The following is a 14,378-nucleotide window of genomic DNA, read 5'->3' on the forward strand; positions in this document are numbered from 1 at the left end:
AATTATCTATTTATTGGCTGAAAATTTATTTTCAATCACTGGTTTTTTAAAAGTTTATTTTATTTTATTTTATTTTTTAAGATTTATTTCATTTTATACAAGAGTCGGGGTACAGTCCAGATGCGTGGGAGGGTGAGAGGATACACCAGAAACAGAGTGGGGAACAGAACAGGCAGACTGACAAAATACACTGCTGGGGGAGCAGCGGGCGAGACAGGAGAGGTCTGCTGCACCATGTGGGTTGCTCTGAGGCCAGTGGGGATCAAACCGGCACTGCAGAAGCTGCACGCAGCTTCATAGCGCTGCGCTCAACCGCCTGCACCACCAGGGAGGCCCAATCACTGTTTTTTTTAATTCCTTGAGATCCCATGTTTCTCTAATCTATCATGATGATAGGGCTCAATTTAAAAAATCACACCTTTTACACATATCCTCATTAAATGTAGTTGTTACTTTTCTCATTCTATTTCTGGTGATGGTTGATAAACTATCATTATTAAGAACAGCATAGCTATATAATTTTTTATGGTTTATAAGATGTCTCATCATTCTCTTACTTGATCTTTTCACTGCCCTTGCAAAATGGGCAGAACAGTTTTGTCACTTTACAGACAAAACTCAAAGTTGCAAAAAAAAACATGTTTATGCATCACAAAGCAAGTAAGTGGCAGAACCCAGTCTTAAATTTCTTCTGGGGAGATATTTGTTTTGTTTGATTACAAGTTCATGGCCTTCCCTTCTTTGCCACAGTCTCCATGTAACTACTGTGAAGTTCCTACTATTAGTATAATTTTTTCTTCAGGTTTGACCAGAAAGGCATGTAAATCAGGGGACCAGATAGCTAAGAAGGTAAATTTATAGATCATTAAGGTCTGTTTCCATTTGTATACTCATGTAGGAGCCCCTCCAGGACGGGAAGAAGAGTTACTACTGAGGGAAAAGTTGCTAAATAAGCTATTTTTTTTTTAAAGATTTATTTATTTATTTATTTATTTATTTATTTATTTATTTATACATACAAGCACTGGGTATAGTCAGAGGCACGGGAAGGTGCGAGAATTCACCAGAGCCAGAGCGGAGAGTAGAACAGGCAGACTGACAAAGTACACTGCTGAGGGGAGCAGTGGGTGGCAGGAGAGGTCTGCACACCATGTGGGACCCTCGCCCAGCGGCTGGGGATTGAACCGGTGCTGCAGAGGCTGTGGGCAGCTTCGCAACCCAGCACTCAACCGCTGCACCACCAGGGAGGCCCTAAATAAACTATTTTTTAAAAAGACTTATTTATACATAAAAGAACTGGGGTGTAGGCCAGAGGTGTAGGGTCTGATGGGATTCACCAGAGACAGAGTGGGGAGCAGAACAGGCAGATCTACTGAAATACACTGCTGAAGGGAGCAGAGGGCGAGACAGGAGAGGTCTGCTGCGCCATGTGAGTTAACTCCCTAGTCAGGGATTGAACTCATGTTGCTGTGGCTGGCCATAGTTTGATAGTGCTGTGCACCACCCTGTACCACCAGTGTTGCTTTAGATGCTCTCTCATGAGAAGGCTCACTGATCAATTTTAATTTGTGCATACTCTCAGGATCCTAATTCATTACCCCATATCTAGCAGAAATAATGCCCTGTCAGTGAAATAACAAAATGGGAAAGTTGTTTTTCTTAATCATGTTGTAAAATGTCAGTCTCTATTTTTAATTTCTTTTAGCTTTTAAGACCATTAGGGGAGCTACAGACTGAGAATTTTATCCTTAGATTTGAAGGGAGCAGAGGGCCCTAAATAAGCTATTTTAAAGGCTGAACACACCTATTTTCGATTCTCGCTGGCCGGCCGGGATCAAATCCGCACTGCAGAGGCTGTGGGCAACTTCACAGCGAGGCGCTTAACCCTCTGTGCCACCAGGGAGGCCCAGCTCTCCAGTATTTTAGCTGAACTTGACTTTGGAAGCAATTAAATTCCATACCTAAACTCATGCATACTCAGGTGCAATGGTTGAACTGTTTGGTTGGAAGTACTCTCCCCCAACTTTATCTCCTGAGCTCAAATAATGCATGAACAACTATTCCTAAAACTCCATCATCATTCAAAAACATGTTTCCTTGTTATCTTCCACAAAAACTTCTTAGCTGCTATTGACGCTCACCAGTTTCAGACACTTAGATTTTGTCTTAATTTGTTCTCTCCTATACTTCTTTCTATAAATTTTAATTTTCAGTCAAACCAAAAAAATCTTCAAGAGTGCCACTAATAAGTGATCCAAATCAAAGCATCAAAACTCCATTAAGTGTCAGGGGTTTTTGTTTTGTTTTTTAAGTGAGGTGTGTGTGTTTTATAAAATGAAGGAGTCTATTTTATGTACCTGTTAATATACCAAGACCTGGCTATGTGTTTGGAATACAAAGGGATAGAAAGACAAGTCCAAGTCCTCAAGTTCTCAAAATACTCATTTTACCTGCTTTTCTCCCTCGCGTTATCATCTATCTCTACTTTGGGATCTGACCACAAAATGTCATACACCTGATTTTTTTTTAAGTTGATATTTATTTATGCGTACAAGAACTGGGGTGCAGGCCAGAGTCGCAGAGAGTGAGAGGATTCACCAGAGACAGAGTGGGGAGCAGAACAGGAAGACTGACTGAAATACACTGCTGAGGGGAGCAGCCAGGGAGACAGGAGAGGTATACTGAGCCATGTGGGTCACCTCCCTGCCTGGGGATCGACTTGTGCTGCAGTGGCTACAGATAGCTTCATAGTGCTGATGCTTAACCCTTGTGCTACCAGAGAAGCCCCACACCTGATTTTTAATGAGTGCCTAGAAGTATGCTAGGTGCTTATATAATCATTGACTTAACTCCACCCCCAGCCCCACCCCGGTATCTATCAAGAAGGGATTCACATGTTAAAGATCAGGAAATTAGGACTTAAAGATGTTAAACAATGTTTTGTCTAAGTAAATAATCAGAATGTGAATTCCATGACACATATTATTGGTTTTATTTGTCTTTGAATTCTCACTAAGTAGCCCAGTGCCTGAATGTTGGATAACTTCTTTAAATGAATAGCTGGATGAAGATAGGTGTTGATGATTGGGCTAGGAAATATCAGAATTCAGTGTGAGTCCAGACTAGTTCTCCACCACCCACTCCCTGTGCTCCTCAGGGCCCCTTTCTGAAAGAGGTAGTAATACAGCAAGCTGGGCACATAGTACAAAAAATATGTCCTGCTCCGAAAGGTGCATGTCAACACTTTCTGTTCTGTCAGCAATTTTTATGAATCTAGGAGAAAAATCAATGTATTTTCTCGGCTCAAGATTTTAGGCATGATATATAAAGCTTCATTTATTTAATGGTATACCCACTATTTGCACATCTTCTTGTGCCTGTTAAAATACCACAAGTCCCTCGCCTGCTGTTTGCTTATGCTAAGGCTTCAGCCAGCAGATATGCTACTTTCGTATGCTATGTGGCAAGAAGATCCAAGTTTGTTCATAATATAACAAAGTAGAGTTTGTTTTTAGCACAAACTGAAGTTTGTTTCACTCAAGAATGCGAAGTTAGTAGTTATGGAATCACACCCATGTAGATTCATTACCATTAAACTATCACATTTTCTGTTTATGTTGATTCTAATTAGTTCTCTCCTAAAAAAAGTGGAGGGGGGGTAACTCTCTCAGCCAGACCAGCACACATAATGATTCCCACTGTTGGATGAACACTGTTGGATCTGTCTCATGAAAAATGCTGTTATTACCACCCACTAACTCATCAACAGATCCTGGCTCTCTATGGAATCTGGGTCTTCGTTACCCCCATCCACACCCTCTTGTCCTCTCTTCACCTCCATTTGGGAATATGGCCACTTGGAAAAGGGGAAGCTTTCCTGTCCTTAGCAAAAGCTTAGCAAAATCAGTATCTTAATTTTACACTCATAGCTGAGTGCATCAACTTTACGATAGATTTTTTACTTGTGATTAGGAAAAAGCAACTTATTTGTGGTTCTACAATTGCTTTTTGTTGCATTTTCGGCAGCAGAATCAACTGCTGTTATCTGTTTAGCAGCTCACAGGAAAACTAATAAGGTTTTCATTATTTTTGAAAGATGAACTTTGGAATTAGCCTACAGGTTCTTAATTTATTTTATGAAAAAAAGCATAATAATTGAGATTCTGAAGGGAAGATAGCTTTAGAAGTGAAAAAGATTGTATAGCTGCCCTAAATTAGACCGTCAATATGCAAATGGCAAGAATTCAGAATGATACAACAAAGATTATATGCAAGATTGCAAAACTTTTTCTTTATTTGTTCTTATGACCTCTTATATATTTCATAACTTGCCTGTTTCTCCTCACCACCACTGCCCCATGTACACTCTAGTAAATGAGAATGAAAATTTAAAACCCCAAGGAAAACTAAAATTCCTGCTAGAAGGAGATGGGAGGAACAAAGGACAAATGAAATGTTCCCAGGAGCAAAGAACATGTAGATGGATGCACAGTCTTGAATGTAAACTCAACTTGAATGTAAACTCCCAAGTTGTAGTTAATTAAAAGTCTCTCTTAATATTAAAAATTAACAAGAGAACATTTTTTTTCATGGACAACAAAATGCTGGATCTACTCCATGACCCCCCAAATTAAGAAAAAGTAAATAACTATCAGGTAAAATGTGTTCTATTCTTTCCTTCTGATATTTACTTAGCAATGCAGAGCCTAAATACACTTGACCTATCTTCTCTGCTATTTACGTTAGTCCTCAAAAGTCCAGAGGGCCTGGCTCTACCTCATCTAGTGCCACTCACGGTGTTGCAGCCTCATTGGTTTGCTGTGAGCTGCTTCTCATGCCCCGTTCTTTCTAACAATCTTTGCACTGCAAATGCTCCACCTGGAATACTCTCCCTCAGATTTTTATGGCTGATTCTTCCTCATTCTCCAGGTCTCAAGTCTTCTTTTTCATAAGGGGCCTACCCTGACCTCTGTGTTTAAAGGGGCTCCCCAGAGTTAGCCTGTCTCAACCACCTGTTTGTTTCCTTCACAACACTTATCACAACTTTTAATCATTTAATTCTATGTTTACTTGCTTATTAACAGATTAAAGTCACAAAGTCAGGAACTGGATGTCTTGTTCACTGCTGCATTTTCTGTGCAATGGGTAGTACTGGGCATAGAGTGAGGTCTTAGAAATTGAAGTTGAGAAACTTGATCACAGTCTCCCTCATTCTTCTACTATGGAACCCAGTTTTTGTCTAGCTCTCATTTCTGGTCCTGATTCTGTAGCCTCTGGATAGGCAAAGCACAGCCCTTGGCCATCAAGTTGGCATCTGTCTACAATAGTCATCATATCTTAGATTTTAGAATTCCTACATCTGCCATCATTTGCTAGCCATTTTCTTAATATTTCGAGCTGGCTTGATTTTAGTGGAAAGTCTAGCTAATTGCTACTTAATGTTAGGTCTGTTTTATTACTGTGGTTTTATTTCAAAGTATTTATAGAATATAAATATTAGACTCCCTTCAGGAAATTATTATTCAGTAACAGAAAAAGAAAGATTTTTCCAAGTTCTCAAAGAAATAGTTTCCATTAAAAACAGTATGTTTCTCCACATAATAATGGTGGAGCCTTGACTGGGCTGTGTTCAGCAGCTGGTGAACACATTCCTTTCTGAGACAGTTAGGAATTTGGTGAACCCATTGGTATGGGAACATACTTTCAGATTACTCAAGGTTGATTCACTGAGACCAAAGATACAACACTCTATTATCCTCACTGCTGTAAGTCAATTAATGTGTGTGCTATTGACTTTGATAAAAGGCCAAACAGAATATGTTGTCATGTGTCTATATATGTATATTTATACACATATGCATGTGGGCACACAAGTGTATTTATGCATTTTTAAATACATTGGCAAATTTTAATTAATGTAATGGCAAAAACATTGATTTATGAAACTATCAAATGATAAATAGTATTTTAAAAAAGCAAAATCTATATACATTTGTATATAAATGGCTCTTTCAACAAATTATTAGTCAAAATAATCATGAAGGAATATGAATAGACCTCCAGATAACATCATGTGAGACTGTAAAGGAGTTTTATATGCCAGTAAGTAATTTTATTCATTCAAAATAGTTTTTGTATATATTTTGTTATCTACACCTAACACCTTCAGATTGTTCAAATGGTAGTTCATGTAGTCATTGTCAATTCTGTTTTAAAAATTTTAAGTTGTGAACGAATAAGAAGCATTTGCTGTCAATATTTTCTTGAGTTGATTCAAGGGAATTTGAAAGAGATTGCCAAGTGATTCAAACTTTTAGCATTAGATATTTAAGCGTATATTGCCAACCATTCCAGAGAAACCATGAAACATGTCTTTTTGTGAATATCACACTACTCTAAACTTATATATGATTCCGTAACTATCAAGACTGAAGATATGATAGAAATGTGCTGTCTTAAACAAGAACATTTACTTTCTCTCTACATGAATGAATTATTGATGTAGATAGCACATAAAAAAGCTCTTGTTGTTTTAAGTCATCTATTTTATTATTCAACATTCTCAAAATATATATGATTTAAAACTTAATTTCTGTGCCAGAGGTTTATAGGCAGATCCCACTTAAAAATAATTACTGTTTTTTAAAACATAGTTTACATTTTATATTTATTGCCTTCATTCAATAATCAAAAACTTTTTTTTGAGAAGCTATTCAGTAAATTGAATTATCAAGAAAATAATGAAAAAATGAATTAAGACCAACCAGAATCCTATTTTCGAGAAGCTTCCAGTCAATGTGAGTGTCCCTATAAAAGAAGGGAACGTGGAAAAAAAGGGCATATGTAAAAATAACTTTTATTATAGAATTCACTAGATTTTTCTCCTTTACCTGTCTCTTAAGTTCACACCATAGAAAAGAGCAGGCAGTGAATATTGTGAATAGAAGAATGCATTAGGGAGAACATGTGTAAAGTTTGCTGGTTAAAATACTTTTATCAAATTTGTGAATTTTATTAATTTTTTTTGTTATCTGAATTATAAAATCAATACATCACTTCCATGTATTTAACACTTCCTTTGAACATAGTCAAACCTGTTTTATAAAACTGAAGTCTATTCAATTTTGTACTTCTAGCAGTACTCTAGCCACAAATAAATAAATGTCCATCAAAGGTAATTGGCAGCATGCAATCATGGACATCTTCCACATAGCAATTTACAATAGATGTTTGTACATCTGCATTTGTGTTTTAGAAAGGGAGTAAAGTCAGGCAAATCCTTGTAGCTTGGACTTCTGAGAAAGAGGGCTCAGTTTCCAATGCTGAAATAGGTTTGGTATGTCATAAGCATTGAACAAAACTAGTCAAAGATCATGCATTTGCCAAATGCTTTAGTACTGTTTAAAAACTCTATGACCTGGATGTTTTAACAAAGAAAAAAAAAAAAAAAACTTGAGTTAACTTTCAAAGAGCTCTTATGAGCCATTGCCTCATTTATGCACCTTAAGATTACCAAGTAGAGAATGAGCAGGAAAGCTTGTCTTGTTAGCAAATCTGAACTCACTTAGGGATCACTGACGGTACAGAAATTGAAATTTGGTTTAAATTATGCATTAATATAAATTGTTATACTAAATCTTCATGTACAAGTCAAGAAAGAAAAAATACTTTCCTCTTTACTAGTTTTAGGGAAAGACATACTAATTTCGCCATGCCGTTGACACTTTTTTTTTTTTTGAGAAATCAAACATTGTACAAAAATGAACAACGGGGCCTTCCCAATGGCGCAGCAGTTGAACGCTGGGCTGTGAAGCTGTCCGCAGCCTCTGCAGCACCGGTTCGATCCCAGGCCACCGACTATGGTCCCACATGGCACGCAGACCTCTCCTGCCGCGCCTGCTGCTCCCTTAAGCAGTGTATTTCATTACTCTGCCTGTTCTGCAACTCTCTCACCCTCCTGAGCTTCTGACTGTATGCAGTGCTTGTATAAGTAAATAAATAAATCTTTAAAAAAAAGAACAATGATGTAAAATATATATAAATAAATATTAAAAGTTGACATATTTGGAATCAGAAGTTCCCAATTTAGTTTCCATAAATTCTGCACTTTTTTCACTCACCTACTCATATTACACACCTAAAGTTCATATATATGTATACATATATGTGTGTGTGTTTATAAAGAAATTGGTATCAGAGAGCAAAGATCTTGGTTCTAAACTTTGATATAAACTCACTATTTTACAGCCTTTCTTTGAGTCCTAGTTTGTGATTTCAAAATAAATCATTGTGATAGCTTGTCCCCTTAACAAATACCAGTTAGTATGCTTAATTTAACTTTTTATGAGATGCATCTTTTGAAAGCAAACATGGTATAGAAAGTGCAAAGTATTATTAAAATCAACTGATTTTTTTTTCTCTTTTACCAAATGTCTCTTAATTTGAACTGTGCTTTCCTTTGGTGGTAAATAGCTACCATCAGATTCACATGCACCTAACTTACAACCATCCCAATATTAACCTTTATTTATTAAACATCACTTTCTGTTTATTTCATAAAATCTGCAAAGTGAGTTATCCCAAAATATGATTATATTTTAGACTTTTTTATTCTATCTACCTTTCCCCAATCTTCCAACTATAGTTTCCCCCTACCCTCAGCCCACTCCCCAGTTGAACCAGTTGACTGTGTTTATATTTTCACATCTGTCCTAGCTAAAGTTATATCATAGTAACAAAAGTGTCAGGTGCTTAAAATTATAGTTGTGTGTTTCCTTCTATTTGTTAGCTGGATTAGAAATACGCCTCTTTCTTGTTCAGGTCATAGTCAATTGATTATCATATTTGATTGACTCTACCTCCTAAATATCCCTGGAATATGCATCTGCTTCTCATGGTGTTATATTGCCTGTATTATTTTTTAAGCTATCACCAGACTTTTCCTTTTACCATTTATGAGTCTTCTCCTATGTTCTATGTCTGCCGTCCTGCCAAGGAAATTACCTTTATAATACAATTGTGAGCATGTCATTCATCACACTGAAATCCCTTTGATCTACAGAATAATTTCTTTGGTTCACCCCAAGGAAAAATTTCAATCTACCTTTTGTTTACAGTCTCTTGCCATTTCACACATCTTTGTTAGCCACTACTTCTGCGCAATCTGCATCTAATTGATGTCAGTCTCCTTGATATGGGTGTCCCCTCCTATTGTTTGCCGTGAACACATACAAACTGATACCTTCAACTGATTTTCTAAGATAAAATTCCAATGTTAGCTATACTGTGACTCTTCCCTATAACTACCTCCATCATTTATAAGAGAACAAAAATATTATTTGAAAAAAGTGATTCAGAAATACAAAATGAAGTTATTGTTAGAATCCAGGAAAAAAAGTGTGACAAAGTAGAATTCCATTTTTTATTTTGGTATCATAAGTCCTTAAGGCATAATGGATTGTTACAGTCAGCCCAGACCAAAGTTTTCTGTGGTTTCCATATAAAAAGTAAAAGTTCATGTCTTAAAATGAAGTCTGGGAAATTTGCATCTAGTTGTATAACTCTGACTGTATAATCTGAGTGATCCTTTACATCATTCAAGAAAGCAATCATTATGCTATTCAGCTGCAAAAAAATCTAGAATCCTAGAACATGAAATTCAGCATCTCAATTTTTCTCACTTCCCACTGCATAGTACTTACACCTTTCTGAAGAAATTAACTTTGTCATCATTTGTACATGCCCACATACAAATTCCCTTATGAAAAACAGATAAAGAGGAATTTATCTGTTTATAAATAATTCCCAGCTTAGACAATTATATCTTCTTTGCTTTTCCATAAGTCTATTTTGTCAAAAACTTTTGACTATAAAGATAAAATATGAAAAAAAAAAAAAACAACAACAAGCAAAAAGAATGTTTGTAGCACGATGTATGAATTGACTGGGCTACAGTTAATCAGTAAAAATTTTAAAGAGGGAGTTGAGTAATGTACTGTAGCATATTTCGTAATTTTGGTGGAAACTGTTACCAATTATGCATGGGACACATACAGAATTCTGAGCCAGAGAAGTTTCTAGACATCTAATACCCACATTTTAGTGAAATTAAAAAAATATATTTATTGAAGATATATTGGTTTTTGAGGCTTTAAACATATGAATTATGTTTATATATCTTCACATCTGACCTAGCTAAACTTATATCATATTAACAAGAGTGTCAGGTGCTTAAAATTATAGTTGTGCATTTCCTTCAAGCAACTGCCCTTCAGAGGGTAGGAGGAGTTTGGCTTAGACCAAGCCAATCCATCTTCATTTAAACCCAGAGTTACTTAAAGTTCTGAGCTTGGAGTGATTTTATTTCAAATTGAGGTCCGCTTTTCCTTGGGCAGCTCTTATGACAATGTTTTACACATTTTTACCTTCAACTCTCATTTCTTCATTTGGGTAAGTCAGAGTCTGAACAACACATGTTGCTGTCTTCGTCCCTTTTCTTTCTAGTGTCTTTCTCTGCGTAAAACTCGCACACATTTCCTGTAAGTCTCCAATGCTGACTTAGTAGCTTAAAAAAATGACCCTGTAACTTGGAAAGCAGTTTTCCCTTACAAGTCCCCCAGGCCCAATAATGTCTAAACCTGCTGTGCCACTTTACATGATCACCCCACCCAACAGAGGAGCATGGACCGGAAAAGCAAAATTCCCTTCCCCCACACATTTCCTCAGTTTATTTACAAAATGTCTTGGAATGAGAATGAGCTGTTTGTGGTTCTTGTGGCTGATCCAGGGGTGGTTTCCTCTAGGCAAAGGATGCTGGTCAACCCAATGACCTCTCTGTAGCTACCCCATGAACCCCTGTGGTAAGGCTGTTTCAGCTTATGGGCGCCCCTCTAACTAAGTCTAGTGGGTTTTGTTTTTGTAGTAAAGAACTTACCAATAGCCAAAATTTATTGTGAAGAAAGCTTTAATAATAGCAATCTCCATCACACCCTATCCCTTTCACCACCCACAAAAGAGGTCAGAAATCCACTGGGATGCCTTTACACTCCTGTGCATCAACTTTTGCTTCTCATAAGGATCAAGATTTCTTCCCTTATGGATGCCTGAAAGAATAACCAAGCTATTAATGTTGTTTTTGATTAGAGACTACATTAAGATAGGAAATCATCCCAAACACCAACATCATGAGAGTTGTACCTTAGCAATTTTCTACCAGTTCACACATAGGTGTTGATGATTGGTTAATAATCATAAGAAATTTTAGAGTTGCAAAGATCTCAAGTAAACATAAATGTTCCAAATATCTGTTTAAATTTGTTCATACTTCCTGATGAAGAGTCTCAACATCCCCCTATATACATCCGTGACTCTTGGAAACCTTGGCCTTCTCAGGAATCTGTATAAGAATAGTCCATAGAGTGGACCGGTTGCATCCTCACCAAGTAGACATCTCACTACAGTAAGTGAAAATGAGGGCACAAAAACTATAACAATTCTCTCCTAAAAGGTAAAATGTTAAATGTGAATTATTATATATGCTCACATATGATCCACGTGGATATACTGGTTAGATAAATGTCATATTTTCATCACTATGTCAATTTGAACTTGTAAATACTAAACTCATATGAGAAGAAATACTTCAGGGAAGCAATATGGGTATATGTGAATAACTATGTAGTTTCAGAATCAATTTGTATTGGATCAAAGAGCAAAATTGTGTTTTATAGTAGACCATAGTTGAAAAAGATATCCTAGAACATAGTGTTCTTAACTGGAGTTAAGCCGCAGTCTATGGTGTCATCATTGCTGAAGAAATTAGAGACATGGAGACATGTGCCTATCATCCACCACATAAATGAAAAAAATCAAACTAATATGTATTATTTCAATGAATGAGCGCAGAATTACCCAGTGTCGAATCTGCCTGGCTGCTAGTTCCATGGTGTGTGTGTGTGACTTATAAATAATTGGAGACAATATATGTTTTAGTTTTTAAAAGATCAAATTCAAATAACTTTAAAATTAAAAACTCTATCTGTATGTATTAAAGATCACAGAAAAGAGAAGGGAAAAATCGCAACTCATACAACCAAATTCAAAGCTATTGAGAGAAAATGTATATCCTGGCCAGAAAGTGACATTGAAATTGTGTATCCATGATTTAATTTTTGTTTTTGTCTTTTCACATTTGTCCCCCCAGTGCATCCTAATGTTAGTCAAGGCTGCCAAGGAGGCTGTGCTACGTGTTCAGATTACAACGGATGTTTGTCATGTAAGCCCAGACTATTTTTTGTTCTGGAAAGAATTGGCATGAAGCAGATTGGAGTGTGTCTCTCTTCATGTCCAAGTGGATATTATGGAACTCGAAATCCAGATATAAATAAGTGTACAAGTAAGTGTCTGCACAAAATGATGTTTTATCTCATCCTTGGGGACTTTCCAGATTAAAGATGACCCCTAGCATTTTCGGAATATTCAATGTTAGGTAAATAATGACATTTACCTGATAATGAGTCTAAACCATACTTAGATTAAGCTGTCAGGGCAGGAAATTTTTCACCACTTGCAAAAAACACTCAAGTTTCATGTTGTTTTTCATTGTTAAAGCAATACTGAATAGTTAGTACTCGTTGAACCTATAGAAAAGTTAATGTAAGCATTAATGCCTTCTGAGTTCCTATTAAGATCACAAGATTCAAGTATATAGTGACTTAAAGAATATTCAACTAATTTGGCTTCAAGGAAGATTCCACTACAGCAACTGAAACATCAGTTTCAAATCGATGTTGGAAGCAACCTCACATCATGTCTCCTCCAGACCCCAAAAGTCTACTCCTAACATTGTAGACCAAGTAATCTTTCAAAACTTTAAATTAGGAAACACCATCTCCTGCCTGATGCACAGATAGCCCTGCCTCTCTCTCCTACCTCACATCTTATGACTGTTCCTCAACAACTCTTTGCACTAATCTCACTGGCCTTAGGCTATCCCACCTCAACACTTTTGCCATTATTGTGCTACACTCACTGTTTTGACAGCTTGGAAAACGTTTTGCCCACTCCTTTGCTTGTCTGTATTGCTCCTTTTTTTTTAAATTCAAGATTCTGCACATTTGTCACCTTTTCAGAGAAACATTCTATGACGATCTTAACCAAAATAATCAATCTCTTCTCCTTACAAGTCATTTTTCTATATCTTTTTCCTACCTTTTTATTGTTGTTGTAAATTATTTTTTCCATCACACTTGTCACTCTGGCCCACCTGCTCTGTGGTCCTGGATGGCAACATGACCTCCTTTTAGTTGACACAAAAGTTGTATGTGTTTGTGTTGGAAGATTACAGAACTGCACCCACAACAGTTTACTGAAGATCATTAAGGCGTGTTTCTCCTTTCTGTCTTACAGAATGCAAAGCTGACTGTGATACTTGTTTCAACAAAAATTTCTGCACAAAGTGTAAAAGTGGGCTTTACTTACACCTTGGAAAGTGCCTTGAAAATTGCCCAGAAGGGTTGGAAACTAACAACCATACCATGGAGTGCATCAGTATTGGTGAGTGAGGAATTCTAAGATTTAGAAAGGAATGAGAAAGACCTCAGATGACAATGTTAGGCTCTCGGGGCATGCTTCTTTAAGTCCTACTTCTAAAGAAGCTGAGGGACTGTCTCTAATGTTCTCTCCATTCTTCTTTACAGAGATGTCATCTTAGTGGTGTCCTGTAGCCTTGCCCACCTTGTACAATTTAGCTCCTCTTGTGCATTCCATTATTTCTTAGAGACTATCCTTAATTGTTTCAATTATTCAGATGGCATTATTTAAAAGTTTTCTTTATGGAGATGTATTATATATATTGGCATGGATATTTTTTCTGGGTTTGAACTAAATTTTCACTTTAGGGCAAGAATTTAACAAAACACATAGGTCAAAATTCAACCAGGGACAAAAATTATTTTCCAAGGGGAGGAGACATGTTCTCTTGATAAATCCATTAGTGCCCAGTAGGTGGAACAGACACTTAGAAACTGAAACTGGTATAGTTAAAAATCTCACTTTTTTTCTTTCATATTGCTTTGCCAAAATGTCTTGCTTACATAGGTTTTCAGACATAAGGAGAGGATTTGGACTTACTCAAACTAACAGAAGGACACAGTCTCAGGATCTGATTAATTGCAGACTGAGTTTCCTGGAGGGGAGGTCCCTCAGACAAGTTGTTTGTCTAAATAACAGATCACTGTCAGGCTATATTTTCCCTCTTTTAAATGTTGTGCAGCTACTACAACTACGAGTTTGATGAACACTTGGGAAGCAGATGCTAAACCAAATGGGAAAACAGCATGCTAAATCTCTAAGTCCCCTGGGCAAGAGCTACAAGACCC

The 14,378-nt window shown here is 36.8% G+C and overlaps 1 protein-coding gene across 1 annotated transcript in view; it reads left to right on the forward strand.

The window, feature by feature from the left end:
- Positions 1-14,378, forward strand: part of RSPO3 (R-spondin 3) — a 77,638-nt gene that overhangs the window by 18,066 nt on the left and 45,194 nt on the right. The window contains exons 2-3 of the mRNA XM_037520362.1: positions 12,203-12,394; positions 13,408-13,554. Coding sequence (XP_037376259.1) covers positions 12,203-12,394; positions 13,408-13,554 — 339 coding nt within the window. The remainder of the gene's footprint in view (positions 1-12,202; positions 12,395-13,407; positions 13,555-14,378) is intronic.

The sequence above is a fragment of the Talpa occidentalis genome, unplaced genomic scaffold, assembly GCF_014898055.3.
Source record: "Talpa occidentalis isolate TD23 unplaced genomic scaffold, MPIMG_talOcc4v2.1 talOcc4.2, whole genome shotgun sequence".
Taxonomy (NCBI): domain Eukaryota; kingdom Metazoa; phylum Chordata; class Mammalia; order Eulipotyphla; family Talpidae; genus Talpa; species Talpa occidentalis.